This window comes from Elaeis guineensis, chromosome 15, assembly GCF_000442705.2.
Source record: "Elaeis guineensis isolate ETL-2024a chromosome 15, EG11, whole genome shotgun sequence".
Classification (NCBI taxonomy): domain Eukaryota; kingdom Viridiplantae; phylum Streptophyta; class Magnoliopsida; order Arecales; family Arecaceae; genus Elaeis; species Elaeis guineensis.
In genome coordinates, this window is record NC_026007.2 from 69,806,649 (window position 1) to 69,822,334 (window position 15,686).

The window sequence follows — 15,686 nt, forward strand, 5'->3', positions numbered from 1 at the left end:
AAAAAATATCAAAAAAAAAGGAATAAAGGCATTGTTCTTTTTGGTAAGGAATAAAGGCATTGTTTGATTGACAACATTATACCTATCTTCAGAGTGTAAATTAGATTTTTGTTGGTGCTACCGATTAGAGCTGATCGTAGGTCAGATTTAAGCACAGAAAATATTCAATTGTTAAATAGATCGGGCCTAAAGTCGGACTAAAAGTGAATAGAGTTTAAACTCAAGGCTTAGCCGATGATCATTTCTATTGTCAATTATAGTGGCCAGGTGATTTAGGCGGTTTAGGCTCTCTGTTAGTTGTTGATCAATTAATTCCATGCTGATGCTAGACTGCTTATTTTTCATGCAATATAATTGAAAAGTTTTTTTTCTTGTCATAAAAATTTCTTGAAAAAACAATCTAACCTCATGTCCTAGCACTGTACCAGCCAAAGGAGAAAAAGAAAATTAAAAAAAATATCAAACCAGATATTTTTGTGGGTCGGATCCAGGTTGTGTCTAATTATGCATAATATATGTATCTAATGTGAAACTCAGAATCCAATCCCGAATCCAATTATATGTATCCAATGTGAAACTCGTATCCAATTAAAACTCTATACCCTATCTAATATTGGATCTCCAAAAAGTCAGGTATGGGATCGGGTTTCACATAAAAATGGATATTTAATAACTTACTTAGCTGCATGATGAATTAGTTTTGTAAATTGTTTAACGCATCGAAAATACTCTCATAAATAGTAAAATATGAAAAAATAATAAAAGATCGAAATCTAACCAGATAAGATCTCCGACCTAACTAATTTTGGCACCTTAATCTTGTTGCTGCTAACTCCCTGTCGTCTGTCACCGATGATGAGTATCTGCAAAACAACGTCCTCACAGATCGAAGTTGTATTCGGCAGGGATCCTCCGATGCTTAAGTCAGAGAGAGAATTGGTGAACAGTAGATTGGCCTCGAAGTGACTTATCAGTACTATTTTCTTACCTCTTTTTATAGATGAATCTCATGTAACTGTCGAGTACAGAGTCTCGCTTTTTATGGCGCTAAATCATCAGACCATAAATATAGAGTTAGTGGGCCATTAATTTTTCTTAATGGCCGTGACACGTTGTCGATAACCATTCGCAATGGTTATGGTAAGTTGAACAGATTACCAACCATATATCGGCAGGATCTATGAGCGTCTGTCGGCTAGTAGTTCTGTAATGCCGATGGTTCCAGTCATTTGTTGTTGGTCGGTAGTAGTTGAATATTAGTCGATCAGCCGATCATATGTCGATGAGATTTGCTCAATTGGTTGATGAAAAGTCGGGATTGCACATTCAACCGATGCATAGTCAGAGTCGTGATGACAAAAGTCAAGGGTTGATCGGTTTATCCCAATAGTTGCCCCCACTCCAAGTCCAAGATGAACCGACGTGTATATTGTCGCGTGGTCTATCACGTTGGACGAAGAGAGTTATTTCTGTCACATCGAACTCCGATTCAGCTGTCACTTTCTTCGAGGTATAGGCAATCGGCTGTTTTGTCATTTTAGCGAGTACAATCATCTTTATCCTGCCACATTGTTAGGACGATTCGGTATCAAATATCAGTATCAGACGTCGTTTCGGAAAGTTGATCCGGCATCGAACGATATGATCCTGATAAATTGATATGTGCCACGTGTCGAATGTTATTGTGTCGGAGCTGTTCACACAAATTAGGGTGACGTGGCTTAATCTGGAGCAGGTGCGTCAAACCGTCCGATCAATGGTCGTCCAGATATTGCCACGTATCGTCATCTGGTAAGTCTTCGATTCGAACATCCTTATCTCGATCGTTGAGGGATCTGTATATAGGGTTGCTCTCAATCAAATTTTTACTTTTCATTTTGTCTTTTGGTGTTGAGACTCAGTCGGAAGATCGCCCAGCATTTGAGGTTGCTGTTCCAGCTTTTTCAGGTCAAGTTTCTATTTTTTCTTGAATCCCTTCTTCTCTAGTCTTCATCTTTTATGGCTAGGATTTCTTCTTCTCGAAATGGTCAGTCGGAAAATCCGATGGACGAGTCTTAGTCGGGTCCGGAGGTGGAGGCTTCGAGTCGAATGTCGAGCGGCTCTAGAAACAGTATTGTATTCCGGAGCCATATCAGCTCTTCGCCTTTGGGGCCAACGATCGGATGAATACCCCTCCTTCGGACTAGGTGGCTTTTTATATCGAAGATCTTCGAGTGGGTCTTTGATTTTCGATTTCGAAGATTGTCCAGAATGTCTTGAATTATTATAGTCTTTGCCCTGCTCAGCTGGCACCGAACTAAATCCGACTGATAATCGATTTTGCTTTGTTGTGTCGGTTGCTGCCGATCGAACCTCATCTTTCTCTTTTTCGTGCCTTCTTCGTCCTTCGACCTCATCTAAAGGTCCGAGGGTAGTGGTTCTTCAACCCTCAAAAAAGTTTTTCTTTCATCACCGATCTTCCATCGTCCATTCATGGATGGAAGAACCAGTTCTTTTTCGCATCTTCTTCTCTTCCTTGAAATTTTCCTTCCCATTGGAGTGATCCAAGAATCGATCCCAATGACAATAGTCGAGTAGAGGTCGGCGATCAGGAAGACTTCTATCAATTGAAGGACATAGTGATTCCATCGCAGAAAGAGCTTGTGATCGAACAAGCTCTTTATGACACCGATCTTAGTTCGATCACACATCTAGGTATAGTACAGTTGATCATTTCTCACTTTATGCTTCTTTTGTTAAGTTGTATTGACTTTTATTATAATTGCAGCCATGCCGCCGAGGGTGTGAATGTCAAGTGCCGACATTCGTCAACACACTGCCAGGAAGAGGGCAGCATCTGACGCTGGGCCTTCCCGACCAGCGAAGAAGAAACAAGCTGTCGATTTGGCACAAGTTCAAGTGGCTACTCCAATGCCGATGCCAACTCCAGTCGTTGTTCTAATGCCGACTGAGCCGGCTCCTGAGCCAGTTTTGGCACTGTTGGCCCCAATAGTGCTTTCTGCCAGGCCATCTGAAGAGGGGCGGCGAGGAGAACTATCGAAGCAACATTGGTAGTTCTACCATCGGAGGAGGTTTGGGCCTAGGGATCCGAACAATCTACAACTGTGCCAGTTGCTCCTTCAGTCGGGGCACAGTCGAGTTCAAACTTTCTCTCACTTTCAAACATGGGGCCACCGAGAAGGGATCGAAAAAAAGCTTCGATGATTTCGATGGAAGACGTAGCGTCAGAGGGCCACATGGTTCACTTCGATATTCAAGTACCCAGAGATGAGTTGGCCCTAGCCAATCCAACATTGGCCAAGCGACTATGCCAAGCTGCTCTTCTTTCTGTTGATCAAAAGAATCGAAGAGCCGAACAATGGCCGAGATGTTCTTGTCCTTTTACCCGATGATACTCGGGGTAAGTTTTCTTTTTTTTTTTAATCTGATTTATCTTCTGTCTGCAGTTGATCCACGACATATTCGATTTAGAAGTTGGCTATGCAAAGTTCGATGACTTTCGTTAGTCGTGGATGAATAGGGTGGCAGCTGCGAATATCGAGAAAGCGGCTACCCTCGAACAACTTAAGTCGGCAGCTGAGCAGAAGCCAAGTTTCAGGAGGAGGTTTTTCAGTTAACTGACGACTTAGCATCTTTTGGAGCCGAACTTGAGTCAGCTCGCGGGACTACTTCGGCTATTGAGTTGCGGGTCAAAAGCAAGAAATACTCTATCCACTGGCTTCGATGGGAGCGAGACGGATGCATCATTGAATTTGAAGTCGAACGTGAATGACATCGGGCCAGCCTGAAAAGGTTGGCACTGGCCGAGGAGAAGTTATCTTCTGCTCAAGCCGATGCTGATTTGGCGAAGACGGAAGCGGAGTCGTAAGGGAAGCATTGAGTCAGGCGATCGAAAATTTTTGGGGTTCAGAAGAATTCAAAGAAGAAATTCTCGAAGGTGTCTCTGCTTCATACTGCGTTGGGTATGAAGATGGTCGGGATGCGGTCAGGAACTTATATCCGAACCTCGACTTAAGCAGCATCGTCCCTCCGGGGTTGGAAGATGGGGCTGTCGAAGAAGAAGCTGCACCGACTCAGAGTGAAACACTGATCGAACCTGAAGTTGTTCAAGTCGCCGACTCTACACCAGAGCAAAGGGATAGGGACGTGACGAACCTTGATCGATGTATTTTTTCTCTTTTTGTAATCAAATCTGTAATCGAACTTCGATCCAACTTTGTAATTTCTCTTTGACAACGAATGAAAGTATTTTTCTTTCAAGTCCAAACTTTTTGTCTGCAATATTAAGTCTGCGATGTAACGTAACCATCGAACATTAATCGGTGATCCAATCATTTGGTAAGACTTGTAGAATATCTATTAGTCACGTAGTCTTTTTGATGTACTTAATAAAAGTTAGGATAATGATGGTAAGTCAAATATCTGTACCGATGTTTGGTCGGATTTGTACGTCAGATCATATGATAATCGTGGCAAGCCAAATATCCTTCGACTAGCCATAGCTAATCGGTATAATTTAATGCGACCTTGATCGTATTGACATTTCATTCCACTTAGTTAGGACTAAGTCAGCATATTAGTCTTTCAACTACAGTCGCTTTTACAATAAAAGTCGACACTGAATACCGAGATTTAGTCAGTACTACGACTTTTGCAGTGAACGCCTATATACTTGACGTCAGTTTAAGATTATAGTCGATATATTGGTTTTTGTAAGAGAATCGAAACACAATCGACACTGAAATAGTTGATTCTCTGATTTTTACAGTGAAAGCAACATGTAGTCAATAGTTGATAGAAATTGACCAAAGCTTGTGATTCTAAAATTCTGTATTGTATTTTAAATAATGTATACATGAGCAATTTATTGATGATACATCTTTAGATTATCGGTATTCCATGTTCGGAGAATTATCGATCATTCAAGTATTTCTAGCCGATATGCACCTGATCTAAGTATTTCGGATATCCTGTAAGGTCCTTCCCAATTCGGAGATAGCTTTTTCTGGTCCAAAGATTTTAAAATTTTCATTCTTCTTAGGACCAAATCTCCTGGTCGGAAGACCTTCAGCTTACTCTTGCATTATAATATCGGATTATCTTTTACCGATACACAGCATTCAAATTGAGCTTGCTGTTGGAGTTCTGGAAGAAAATCTAAGTCGGCTCACTGTATTGTTCCACCCTTGTTGATGGCAATCCGATCTCGAGCGGATTATTGCTTCAGTCCCATAAGCTAAATTGAAGGAGGATTCTCGGTAGTTTCTTTCCTGCACGTCAATCTTTTGCTACAACTCCTGTCGCCGATGATGAGCACCTGCAAAACAGTATCCTCACAGATCGGAGTTGTGTCTGATGGGGACCTTCCAATGCTTAAGTCAGAGAGAGAATTATGAACAGTAGATTTGAGAGTACCAGAGTTTTGATCTCGAAGTGGCTTACTAGTACTGTTCCGTTATCCTCTTTTTATAGATGAATCTCATGTAACATCGAGTACGGAGTACGCTTTTTATTGCACTAAATCATCGGACCATAAATATAGAGTTAGTGGTCGTTAATTTTTCTTAATGGCTGTGACATGTAGTCGATAATCGTTCACAACATTATAGTAATTGAACAGATTACTAACATATGTCGATAGGATCTATGAGCGTCATCGGCTAGTAGTTCTGTAATGCTGATGATTTCAGTCATTTGTTTTAGTCGGTAGAGTTGAACATTAGTCGATCAATCAATCATAAATTAATGAGATTTATTCAGTTGATTGATAAAAAATTAAAAATACATATTCAGTCAGATCAAAATATAAAAAATGAAACGATGATTACGATCAAACGAATATAGATTAAATATAGACAACATTGTCTGTACCAGATCCCATTTAAAGATACTAATCAACTAAATCTTTAGCTTTTGGATTTATTTTCCATATGCAACCTTATTTTTGGTTTTGGATCGTAGTAGCAGATAATCAACATCAATTGCCACCCTCAAAACTGACAGCAATATAGATTAAATATTTAAGACAACATTTGTCTCCATGCCCACCAGATCCAAATAACATTTGATACTAGCACTCAGACTGTACAATCTTGTAAGCTCAAATAAATCATGGAATGTAAGTGAAAAAGAGAAAAGAAAAAAAATTTAAAAGAAAAAAGAAATGGGGTTACTCATCAGTCTAAGATTTTCTTCGTGACAAGATTTGACTGATGCGGTAATATTCATTATTTTTTAAAATAAGATGGTTCGTAATCGGTGGTTCTGAGTCATGTCTTGGATATCTAATATCTTCAGGACGGAGAAACAGCGGTCATGAACGAACCCATCAAGCGTCCCATCCGTTTTGAGAGCGCAGATCTCTGTGGCACGCCCGCCGTGCGCCCACGAGCTGCGCTGCATGGCCAGCGCCAGCGCGCATGGCACGCCGCACCCGTCTGGGTACAAAAGTGCAGCCTTTCGTTAGGCCCTGCAACTCAGTTTCGTCTTGGGAAGACAAATAAAAGTAGCATCTGCATTTAATGGTGGCAGTGAAGGTTCTCCAGAATGCCATATTTTAAATGAACTGCTCGTCGTTCAAGGTCCTCGTTGTGGCAGTTTGAATCGAACGGCGCACCCACGTACGGGCCTCGTAGGGATGGGATGGTCCCATCCTGTTACTTGATACAATCGTCCAACTTCCCATCATGGGAACCTATCTAGCTCCAGCCAAATCGTTGCTGCAGCTCTGAGGCTCTGTAGCTTTTTTGGGTTTCGTTTCCAAGGCTACCCTAAGAATTCACATCCAAAAACTTAGCTCACAATAATTTATCCAAAAACTTAGTTTCTGGCCAGAAAATATAGCGCTTGCTTTTGAGGGTGAGGTCTGTACTTGAATTTTAAATTTTATTTTAGGTGAAACGAGGTGGAGAGCTCCATGGCACTTGGGTGGGAGGATGAAGATCTATAAAAGGACCTAAGCGAAATGAGGCTGTTCTGTTGGGAAACCATGATATCTGTGGACTTGATGAGGGAGCTGTTTCTTTCTCTCTTTTTTTTTTTTTTTCCCCCTTCAAAATCACTCGTATTTTAAGCGTGCAATGCACATGATAGGACAAGTAATTAGCTGCGTTCTATATTTTTATTTTTCTTGGCTCAAAAGAAATAAATATAGACCGGGATCCTTTTCCTTTGTCCACTTCCTAATTATGCTGAAAGTAGAATTTAGTTACAATCTTAATTGATCTGGATTCTTAGATTTATGATCTATTTGATCCATCCAATTTCTACCTCATTGGTCCAATTAGTATGGAGATGGTAACGGATAGGCTGGGGCAATATTTATACATACTTCATGATTAAAAACTCTATAGACTACATGAGAGAAATTGGATCAAATTAGATTGGATCGAATAAAAAACTCATCGCATAAATATTTTCAAAAAAATTATAATTTTAAAATAAAGATTTAGATTAAACTTATATTAGATGAGATTCGAAATGGACATGTCATTATTCACATATGTTTCAAACACGTTTTAGGTATTTGATTTAGAATTTACATTTATCAGAATTCAAATAGCTTGAGTCAGATCGAATATCTCATGGATCGACTATACTTGCTACTTTCGTCGGTCACAAAGAGAATTTCAATCGGGAGATGTTATATTCAAAAAAATTTATTATACAAAAAAATAATATTAAAAAATTTTTAAAAATCTTTTATTTTTTAAAATAATATTATTCTATTATTATGTTGTTCCTTAAATTTCTCAAGACGTTTTTATTAAAAGCTCATGCATTTTGTTGCATCGCATGCATGAAACATACTTTAGACAAATTCCACATGCGGTCCAGTAAAACTCGAACATAACGATACTAGAAACATCATTTATTTTCGTAGAAGTTCATTGATGAGGATCGCAGACTAACTGCATTCCTGTAGCATTGATTATAATATTCACCATAATCCAGGCAGAAGAAATGAATGGCAGTGGTCAAGCTCCAGTCAAATGACACTTGTCTCCTATCTCGAATTCTCATTGATCGGAGATTTCTTTTTTCATACAAATTGGTCAGAGATTCATCTCGCCAGAGATGCAGCACTCCAACCCGACAGTGTTTTTAAAGGTTCTGGCCCAAACACCGTAGTAAGATAATGCGAACTTTTTGTGCACCGCGGGGTGGCGCAGAAAATCCGAAGTGCACGATTCATTTAATTGATCCATATAATTATTATTTTTAATATATATTTAATATTTATATATTAATTTTTATTTAAAAATTTTATATAATAATAATTTTTTATATCTATCTCACGACATCTTGATGTACAGCGTATCATAATTTTTTTTTAAAATAAAAAAAAAATTTATTTAAAATTTTTAAATAAAAAAATTGACTTACAAATATTAAATATGTTACAAAATAATTTGATAAAAATTCACTTGCATGTTATGATATCTTATATCATATTATGATTTTTTAATTATATTTATCATAAAATATTATAATTTTTTTTAAAAATAAAAATATTTCGTCAACGGCACACAAAGAATTACAATAAATGCTCCATTAAATGTAACCCAACTTGTAGATGGTCAAAAATAATATAAGTATTTTCTCAAGCTAACAGCCTAAATCTTGGCTGAATTTTTTTTGAAAAAAAAAAAATCTCATCCTGAGATAATTTATGAAAGCATTTCAAAGTACAGACCTAGGTGAGGTGGTAAGCAGGATAATTGCACCAAATCAAACAAATGCAAAGCTGACGTCTCCTCTTGTTCTCACAGTAACACATCCATTGTCTAAGGTTTTGGCAGCGTAGAAGATCTATTTTTTGGTCTGGTGTTATATACAAGAAATCTTAATGTAATGACTAGCAAGTAGAACCAGAAACATCAAAACAAAGTGAAGTAGCCCGTTGGTAATTCTTAATCACATCTTATATGGAAAATTTTGTCCTACTACGATTAGGATAAGAACCATCTTATACTCCGAGCATAGTAAATTATGTGGCTGGAACTTCTCTTTTGCAATGATATTCAAACCTTTCATTCCTTCACTCTTTTTTTTTTTTGTTGATAAGACGGGATAATCATATAAATCTAATATAAATATAATTAAAAAAATCAAAAAATAAAATATAATGAAACAAAGAAAGAGCACTGTTTATCTCTCAATAAATATATTAGATGTCCAGAAAAGAGACCCCTCGTTGCTCTCCAAACATTAAGCAACAACAGATGCACATGAACTGCCCCACCCGCCCCTCATCCTTCCAATCTTTAAGCTTCACTTGCTATCACTAGCTAACAATTAAGAGCACAAGTATTTTATCCTTGCATCGGTAAAGATAGGCAGGTAAGGCCCCACTTGACTAGATCTGAAACCTTCCACTTTAACTAGCTCAAGTTGCATAATTAGAGAGCTCCAACAAGCGCAACTTTGAAATGACAAAAGGTAGTACTAAAACATCATGGACACAAGAACCCACTTGCATTTCTTAAACATAAAATTTTAAATTACTCTCATTGATATGGCTCAAAATAACAGGTACATACGTAACATACCCAGCTAGAAGCTGGTTACAATCACCACTTGTGAAACTAAGCAAACTTCCAAATAAATGAAACAGAAACAAGGAGACAAGTACAAAGAGCGATGACTACAGCAAGCTCTTACATGCCTACTGGCGGGTGGTAAAGAGTCCACCTCTGCCAATTTCTACCAAGAGAAAGCAGTACGCAGTCTCTTTTTTCCTCCACCGTCAAAAAGATACAAGGCCCACAAAAAAGGCCACTTCCAATGGAACAATTCCCACAATCCAATATGATAAGAAGGGCCACTTTAAAATAAACCCTTTCTCATCTTGACCTCTTAGGATATGCTACTAAGACACCATACCGACAATAGACTACCAAGTATATAACAAATACGTATGACCTACTAGTAGCAGGTACATTACTGTAGTTACTCTAAGGATAGATGGTATATAAGAGGGTTCAATGGAGTTGGCCACCACTGAAGGTTTGGCCAAAGGACCAGCTAGAAGGAGCCACATTGTAGGAGACCACAGAGCGGCCATCACTGGTGGTGACCTTGAAGGAGAGGGCCAGACCATTGAGATAGGTGTTGCTCTGCCAGTTCTGGCCCCAGTTCCTTGACATGGGCTGCCACCCAGTCCTGGACCCTTTGATGGACACTGCATGCACATCCCCAGCCCCTCCTACATTGGTGATGAGCACCAGGTTGAAGTAGGAGTGCCCATTGATGGTGAACCTGATTCCCCCCTTCTTCTTGCATGGGACCCTGCATGGACCACAAAGAAGGCCGAAAGAGAGATGCAAGACCTTAGTGCTCGCATGGACCAGATAATAGGACAGAATTAAAAGAAGGGAGGAGAAAAAGATAACAGAAGAAGGCATAGCATGTGAACAAAAGTAGAGCTAGAGAAGAGGAAAAAGAGAGAGCATGGTGACCCACAAGATTTCTGATGACACGCATGTCACAAGATAGATGGGCAGTATGGGTGCTTCAATTAAACATGAAGAAAAAACAAATAAATCGTTAAAATGTTTATTAAAAAAAATGAGACCCTAACATTTCAGCATAGTGCAGGGTTTCCTTTCTTCATTGTAATCACTGACCTCCCTGGAAGAAAATTTAGTGATGGCTTCAAAAGGGATAGATGAGTTTTACCAACATACCATGAAAAAGGTTAGTATTTAAGCTGATCATGATTCGAAAAAAAAAAAAAAAAAAGATCAGAAACTGTCCCAGACTGAATGAAGTTGAGAAAATCAACAGAACACATCGTTTTCTTTTCTTCTAGCCTACCTGAAAAGGGAGTTAGTTTACGGCTTCAAAAGGACCAGATGAACACTAGCAACACAATGGAGTCGACAAAACCATTTAAAATCCAAATAGAACAATAAAACTACAAAAGTTCACAATCATGGAAGTGGTTATTGTAATCTAAACCCAAAAGCGGTATCACAGAGGAGAAGAAGACATATGGAGGAATATAGAAAGCATGAGAGATCTAGCAACAAACAACCTTCTGTAAGCAACAGGAACGATTCCAGCCTTATACTGGGCAATGTGCTGGAAGACAGGCTGAGAAAGGTCAAAGTGCTGCAACGGTGGGTTGCACCACCCCCCAGCATTGTTAGGGAGGGCATTGTTGGGAGGGCAGAAGTTGGTAGCAGTGACCACAATGGAGCCAGGCAGGCACCACCTGTGGTCATCCACACACCTTATCTCATAACAAGCCCCGCAACTCAGCCCATCGTTGAACAGAGCAGTGCTCAGTGCTGCAGTGTTAGTCCCGTATCCCTGGCTGTACAAATTTCCATAGCCACAAGCCCCACCTACAAACAAAGAATTACATGAAAAGAAAACAGAAAGAGAAAGGTCATATCACACTCAATAGGAATCCAGTAGTTTGAACTGAATGGATAATCATGTTAGCTTACCCATTGTCCCAGAAGCATCTCCACCTCCATAGAAAGTGGCATGGGCTCTAGACCAACCCCATCCATGCCCATACCCATGGGCTGGAGAGAACAATGGGAGGAGACTCACCAAAAGAAACCCAAGACAAGCCATCTGCCTGCAAAAATAGTGGAGTTCTAAGTCGAGGAATTATAGCTATGTGGGAATAATGAGCAAAGGTTAGGAGAGAAATTAGTACTTGGAATGGAGTTTTGAAAAGGGAAGGAACCAGGTATGGAGGTGGGGAGGGGGCAGTGGAGGATGGTTTGTGCTTTTGGGGAGGGAAGGGGAATAAATAGATGTTTGAAGGGCAGGGGGGCAGTTTTTTACCCACCTTTGTAACTGTCCCCCTGGGAACTATTTAGGGGCAAACAGGGCAGCAATGTGAAAGTGGCGGGATGAAATTATGAGGACCAGCTTCCATTCAAAAAAAGGAATTATGAGGACCAGCCTTTGTGGGATTGGGAGTACTTTTGTTTTTCTGAAGAGCCTTGAGAAGCAAAGACTGAGTAGACTTCCAAAACAAGTGGCATTTATCATACATGCATGACTACTAGGAAGATCATAATGGTTTTGGTGCTTTTTAAGGGACTGAAATGCCCTTTACACATAATGGCATTAGCAGAATTAATAGGTTTAAGGAAGTCTTATCCTTTCTTGGATGTGGGATTAACAGAGTCTTGACATCAATTACTTGGATGCAGGTTTCCCTCGCTCCTTTCCAGCCTTTATATTTGTGTTTTGAGGCTCAATAGTTAATTGTAACATAGACACTTCATAACGACGTTGATGTGAAGTCAATTATCTTATAAAAGGATCATTACTCCCATGCAAAGCCAAGTCATCCTTGGTATTTTCACTTTCTCTGGCGTTCAACTGGTCAACTAGATGCTCTAGCAAAAACCATCTCATGCTTAACTGGGCATGCTCGACTTATTTCAATTGAACATGTCCAAATAACTATTAAAACTTTTCCTCAATTATTGGTGTCATTTATGTGCTTCGACATGCCTAATTCTACCAAGAATTCACTTGACTCCCTCGTACATCCCATTTATCTTTTCAGATTATGGGTTAATCTTGGCACTCAAAAAGGATTTTGATTAGAGAAAATGTTATATAGAACTAATATCAAATTTTTAACATTATCCTTGAATTAACAATTCAAATAACAACATTTTTTTTCCACTCAACTTGTTCACCATTTATGTCCTACTTATATATAAGTACTATCAAATTGGTTGTTTCAAATATTATAATATATTTATATGAGTTCATAAATATTTTTAAATTAATTATATATATTAAAAATATATTTCTTATTATAAATAAATTTTAGCATATTTTAGTATATATAAATATATTAATTACTAATAAATCATATGTTAGAATTATTGATAATTAATAATTATTTATTAATAACTGATATTTATTCATAAAATGTATTAATATATTCAATATATTATTATTTATGAATATTATCAATTAATATATTAGTATAATTAGTATATTATTATAATATATATTATTGTAGTTAATATAGTATTGATAAAATGTCAGTAAGAATATTTTCATCAAAAAATAATTTCAAATTACCGCCACTTGGTAATCCAGCGAGGAAAAATAAATACCACTCCCTAATAATATTACTTTTATATTCTCTTTTAAAAAAATAGATATGAAATTCACTATTTATTTTACCATCTCTCTTAGCTACTTTTCATATCAAAGATGATAATCTAATAAGAGATTTATTTTTCTATGCTAGATTACCCTCAACCAAAAGAATCCTTATAGAATAATAATGGTGCACCACTTCGCATTACTGCCTATTTTTCTAAAATAATTGAGGGATCATGCTCAACATTGGGAGAAACACCTTCCAAGAAACAACCACAATTTTTCATCCAAAAAATTAAAGGTTTAACAACTAGAATATAATCATGTTATTGCCGTACATACACCTTCCTCATTTTTGTGAATCTATCCTTTGCACACTTAAAGTGCTGATCATCATGATCAACACACTATAACAAACCCGTACTCTCTAGTCCCACCTTTCATTTCTTCATTCATCACGCTTTCTTTTTTTTCAGTAACATTCATCATGCTTGTTGCAAAGACACACCTTGGCCATCACTAACTTTTCACTAATTCACCACACAAAACCATCCTCATAAGCTCCTTGCATTAGGAACAAGTATCATATATTTCTTCCGTCGATCCAAATTGCTCTTGTTTAAATGCTAATTAATTGATTGGTTTAAGTTAAAAAGTTCATTCAAATGGAACAGTTATGTGCCCAGAGCACCACAGGGGACACAATAAAGATGAAAATATCAGCTGCTATCCATTATATCAGGTATCAGAAGATTATTTATCTTCCAAGTTCTGAAGTTATTGCCGAGTTCTATAACTTGGAAGCCTGAATGATGCTGATAACGAAATCTGACTAGTTTGTTCAAGATTTATTTTATCATATTTCTTCGTAAAACAACCTCTCATTAAACACAATAACTGTGCTTGCAGACCTACCTAAATGTCCCACAGCATGTGGATGAAAGACTTTGAGCAGCCTTCCACTTGAGACAGAGAAAACCAGCCCATTTATTATGAATTTATAGTCGTTTAAGTCCAACAGTTCGGTGAATCAAAAAGTGCAGTGGACTCTAGCCTGCAGACTGAATCTAGTTGCGTGTGGAATTAAATGACCAGAGACCATGTGTAAGAACTCCCACCTCCCCAAGACATAACTCTTTCTAACTTCTTTGCTGCAAGAGCTTGTTCTATAATTCTCCTGCAACATTTTAGTCAGAAGACTAGTGAATTTTTTTCCTTTGAGGGAAGAAGACTTGTGAATTTTAATGACAAGTTTGCAGCTTCAATTGCATTGCTATATGTGTCTCTTCGTCGCACTCAGGAATATTTTTAATGCCACATAAAAATAAGAAAAGCTAAGAAACTTTTGCTATAAGCTTATGTTTCCATGCTCCCAACTCTTTTAAAATGGATATGATCTATATGGGTCATACTTTGTTCATACGGTATCTTACTTTTTGTTTATTGCTCCCCCACCCACCAGATTGTGTCAGTCTTAATTACTACTTCAAAGGACTGGATCTTTTACTCACTTATCAAATTAAATAATCATTTAATGACGTTTTCATAGTTTAAGAAAGAAATGAAGATCAATGATAATGACAGCTTTAATAAATATAATAAGGTAAATGAGTAAATGTGGTTAAACTACCTTTTGTCCTTACAGAAAATATGTGAACTAGGAGAGAGAGAGTGCAGGGTAAAGTGTTTGATACACAGGAGAAAAATCCTATGTATATTAATTAGTGTTTACAGTTACCAGTTCTAACAAGCTCTTTGATGCGGGTGCATCTTTTTCAGATGCGTGCAGGAGAATTTTACGGCAGTTTGCTGCTTTTTGATTATATTAAACCCAAGGATAACACAGGACAAATTTTATCAATGCATGTTTTCTGCTGTTCTGAAAAAAGAGGAATTGCAGGAAGTTGTGCTCTTCTTTTCTTAGATATCTGTGATCATGAAAGTGATCTGAAGAGCTACTTGGCAGTCACTCATGAAAAGAGCACATGCAATTGTTTGGCCCCATGCTGGTCTCCAAACCCCACTCTGCTCGTCCCTTTCTGTAGTTTCTCACAGTATTGGATTCCATTCACAGATTCTTGCAAACTAAATTCAATGAAGAAAACAACCAGAGAGGTCAGAAACCAGGAACCAACAGGCTGAGAATTCTTACTTTACTCTGTTGTTCTCCAATAGTAACTTTTAGAGGGTTGTTGCTAGCTTTCACAACCCACGGCCAAATGGTTTCAACTTGGTTGAAATGACTAGCTAATTGCTGCATAGTTCTACTATAATTCAGGCGTTGATCTTTTTTTTTGTGGAAAAAAAAAATAAAAAGCGCTTTTCCTCAGTTATCTGGACCAATTAAAAAGATAAGAATTTTTTCATAAATAAAGAAAAGAAAATGTGTTTCTTTATCGTGTATCAGTCATTCACAAGATTCAGGTTCTAAAATTATTTTAAATCAGGAACGTTGGGCTATCAATATGTAACACAGGACATCAAAAAGAGAGGTGAAATTTACTATATATACAGGGAGACTGTGGCCATTTGCAGTCCATCCTTTTGTATCTTAAGAATTTAATAGACCATCTCTATAATATAACCACCAA

At 37.8% G+C, this 15,686-nt stretch overlaps 1 protein-coding gene across 1 annotated transcript; it reads right to left on the bottom strand.

The window, feature by feature from the left end:
- Positions 1-9,480: 9,480 nt before the first annotated feature.
- LOC105036467 (expansin-A10) lies at positions 9,481-11,775 on the bottom strand. Its single transcript, XM_010912233.4, has 4 exons — positions 11,675-11,775; positions 11,457-11,593; positions 11,039-11,351; positions 9,481-10,290 (listed from the first exon to the last, which is right to left on the bottom strand). The coding sequence occupies exons 2-4, from the start codon at positions 11,587-11,589 to the stop codon at positions 9,984-9,986; spliced, it is 753 nt and encodes a 250-aa protein (XP_010910535.1). The 5' UTR covers positions 11,590-11,593; positions 11,675-11,775; the 3' UTR covers positions 9,481-9,983.
- Positions 11,776-15,686: the final 3,911 nt, after the last annotated feature.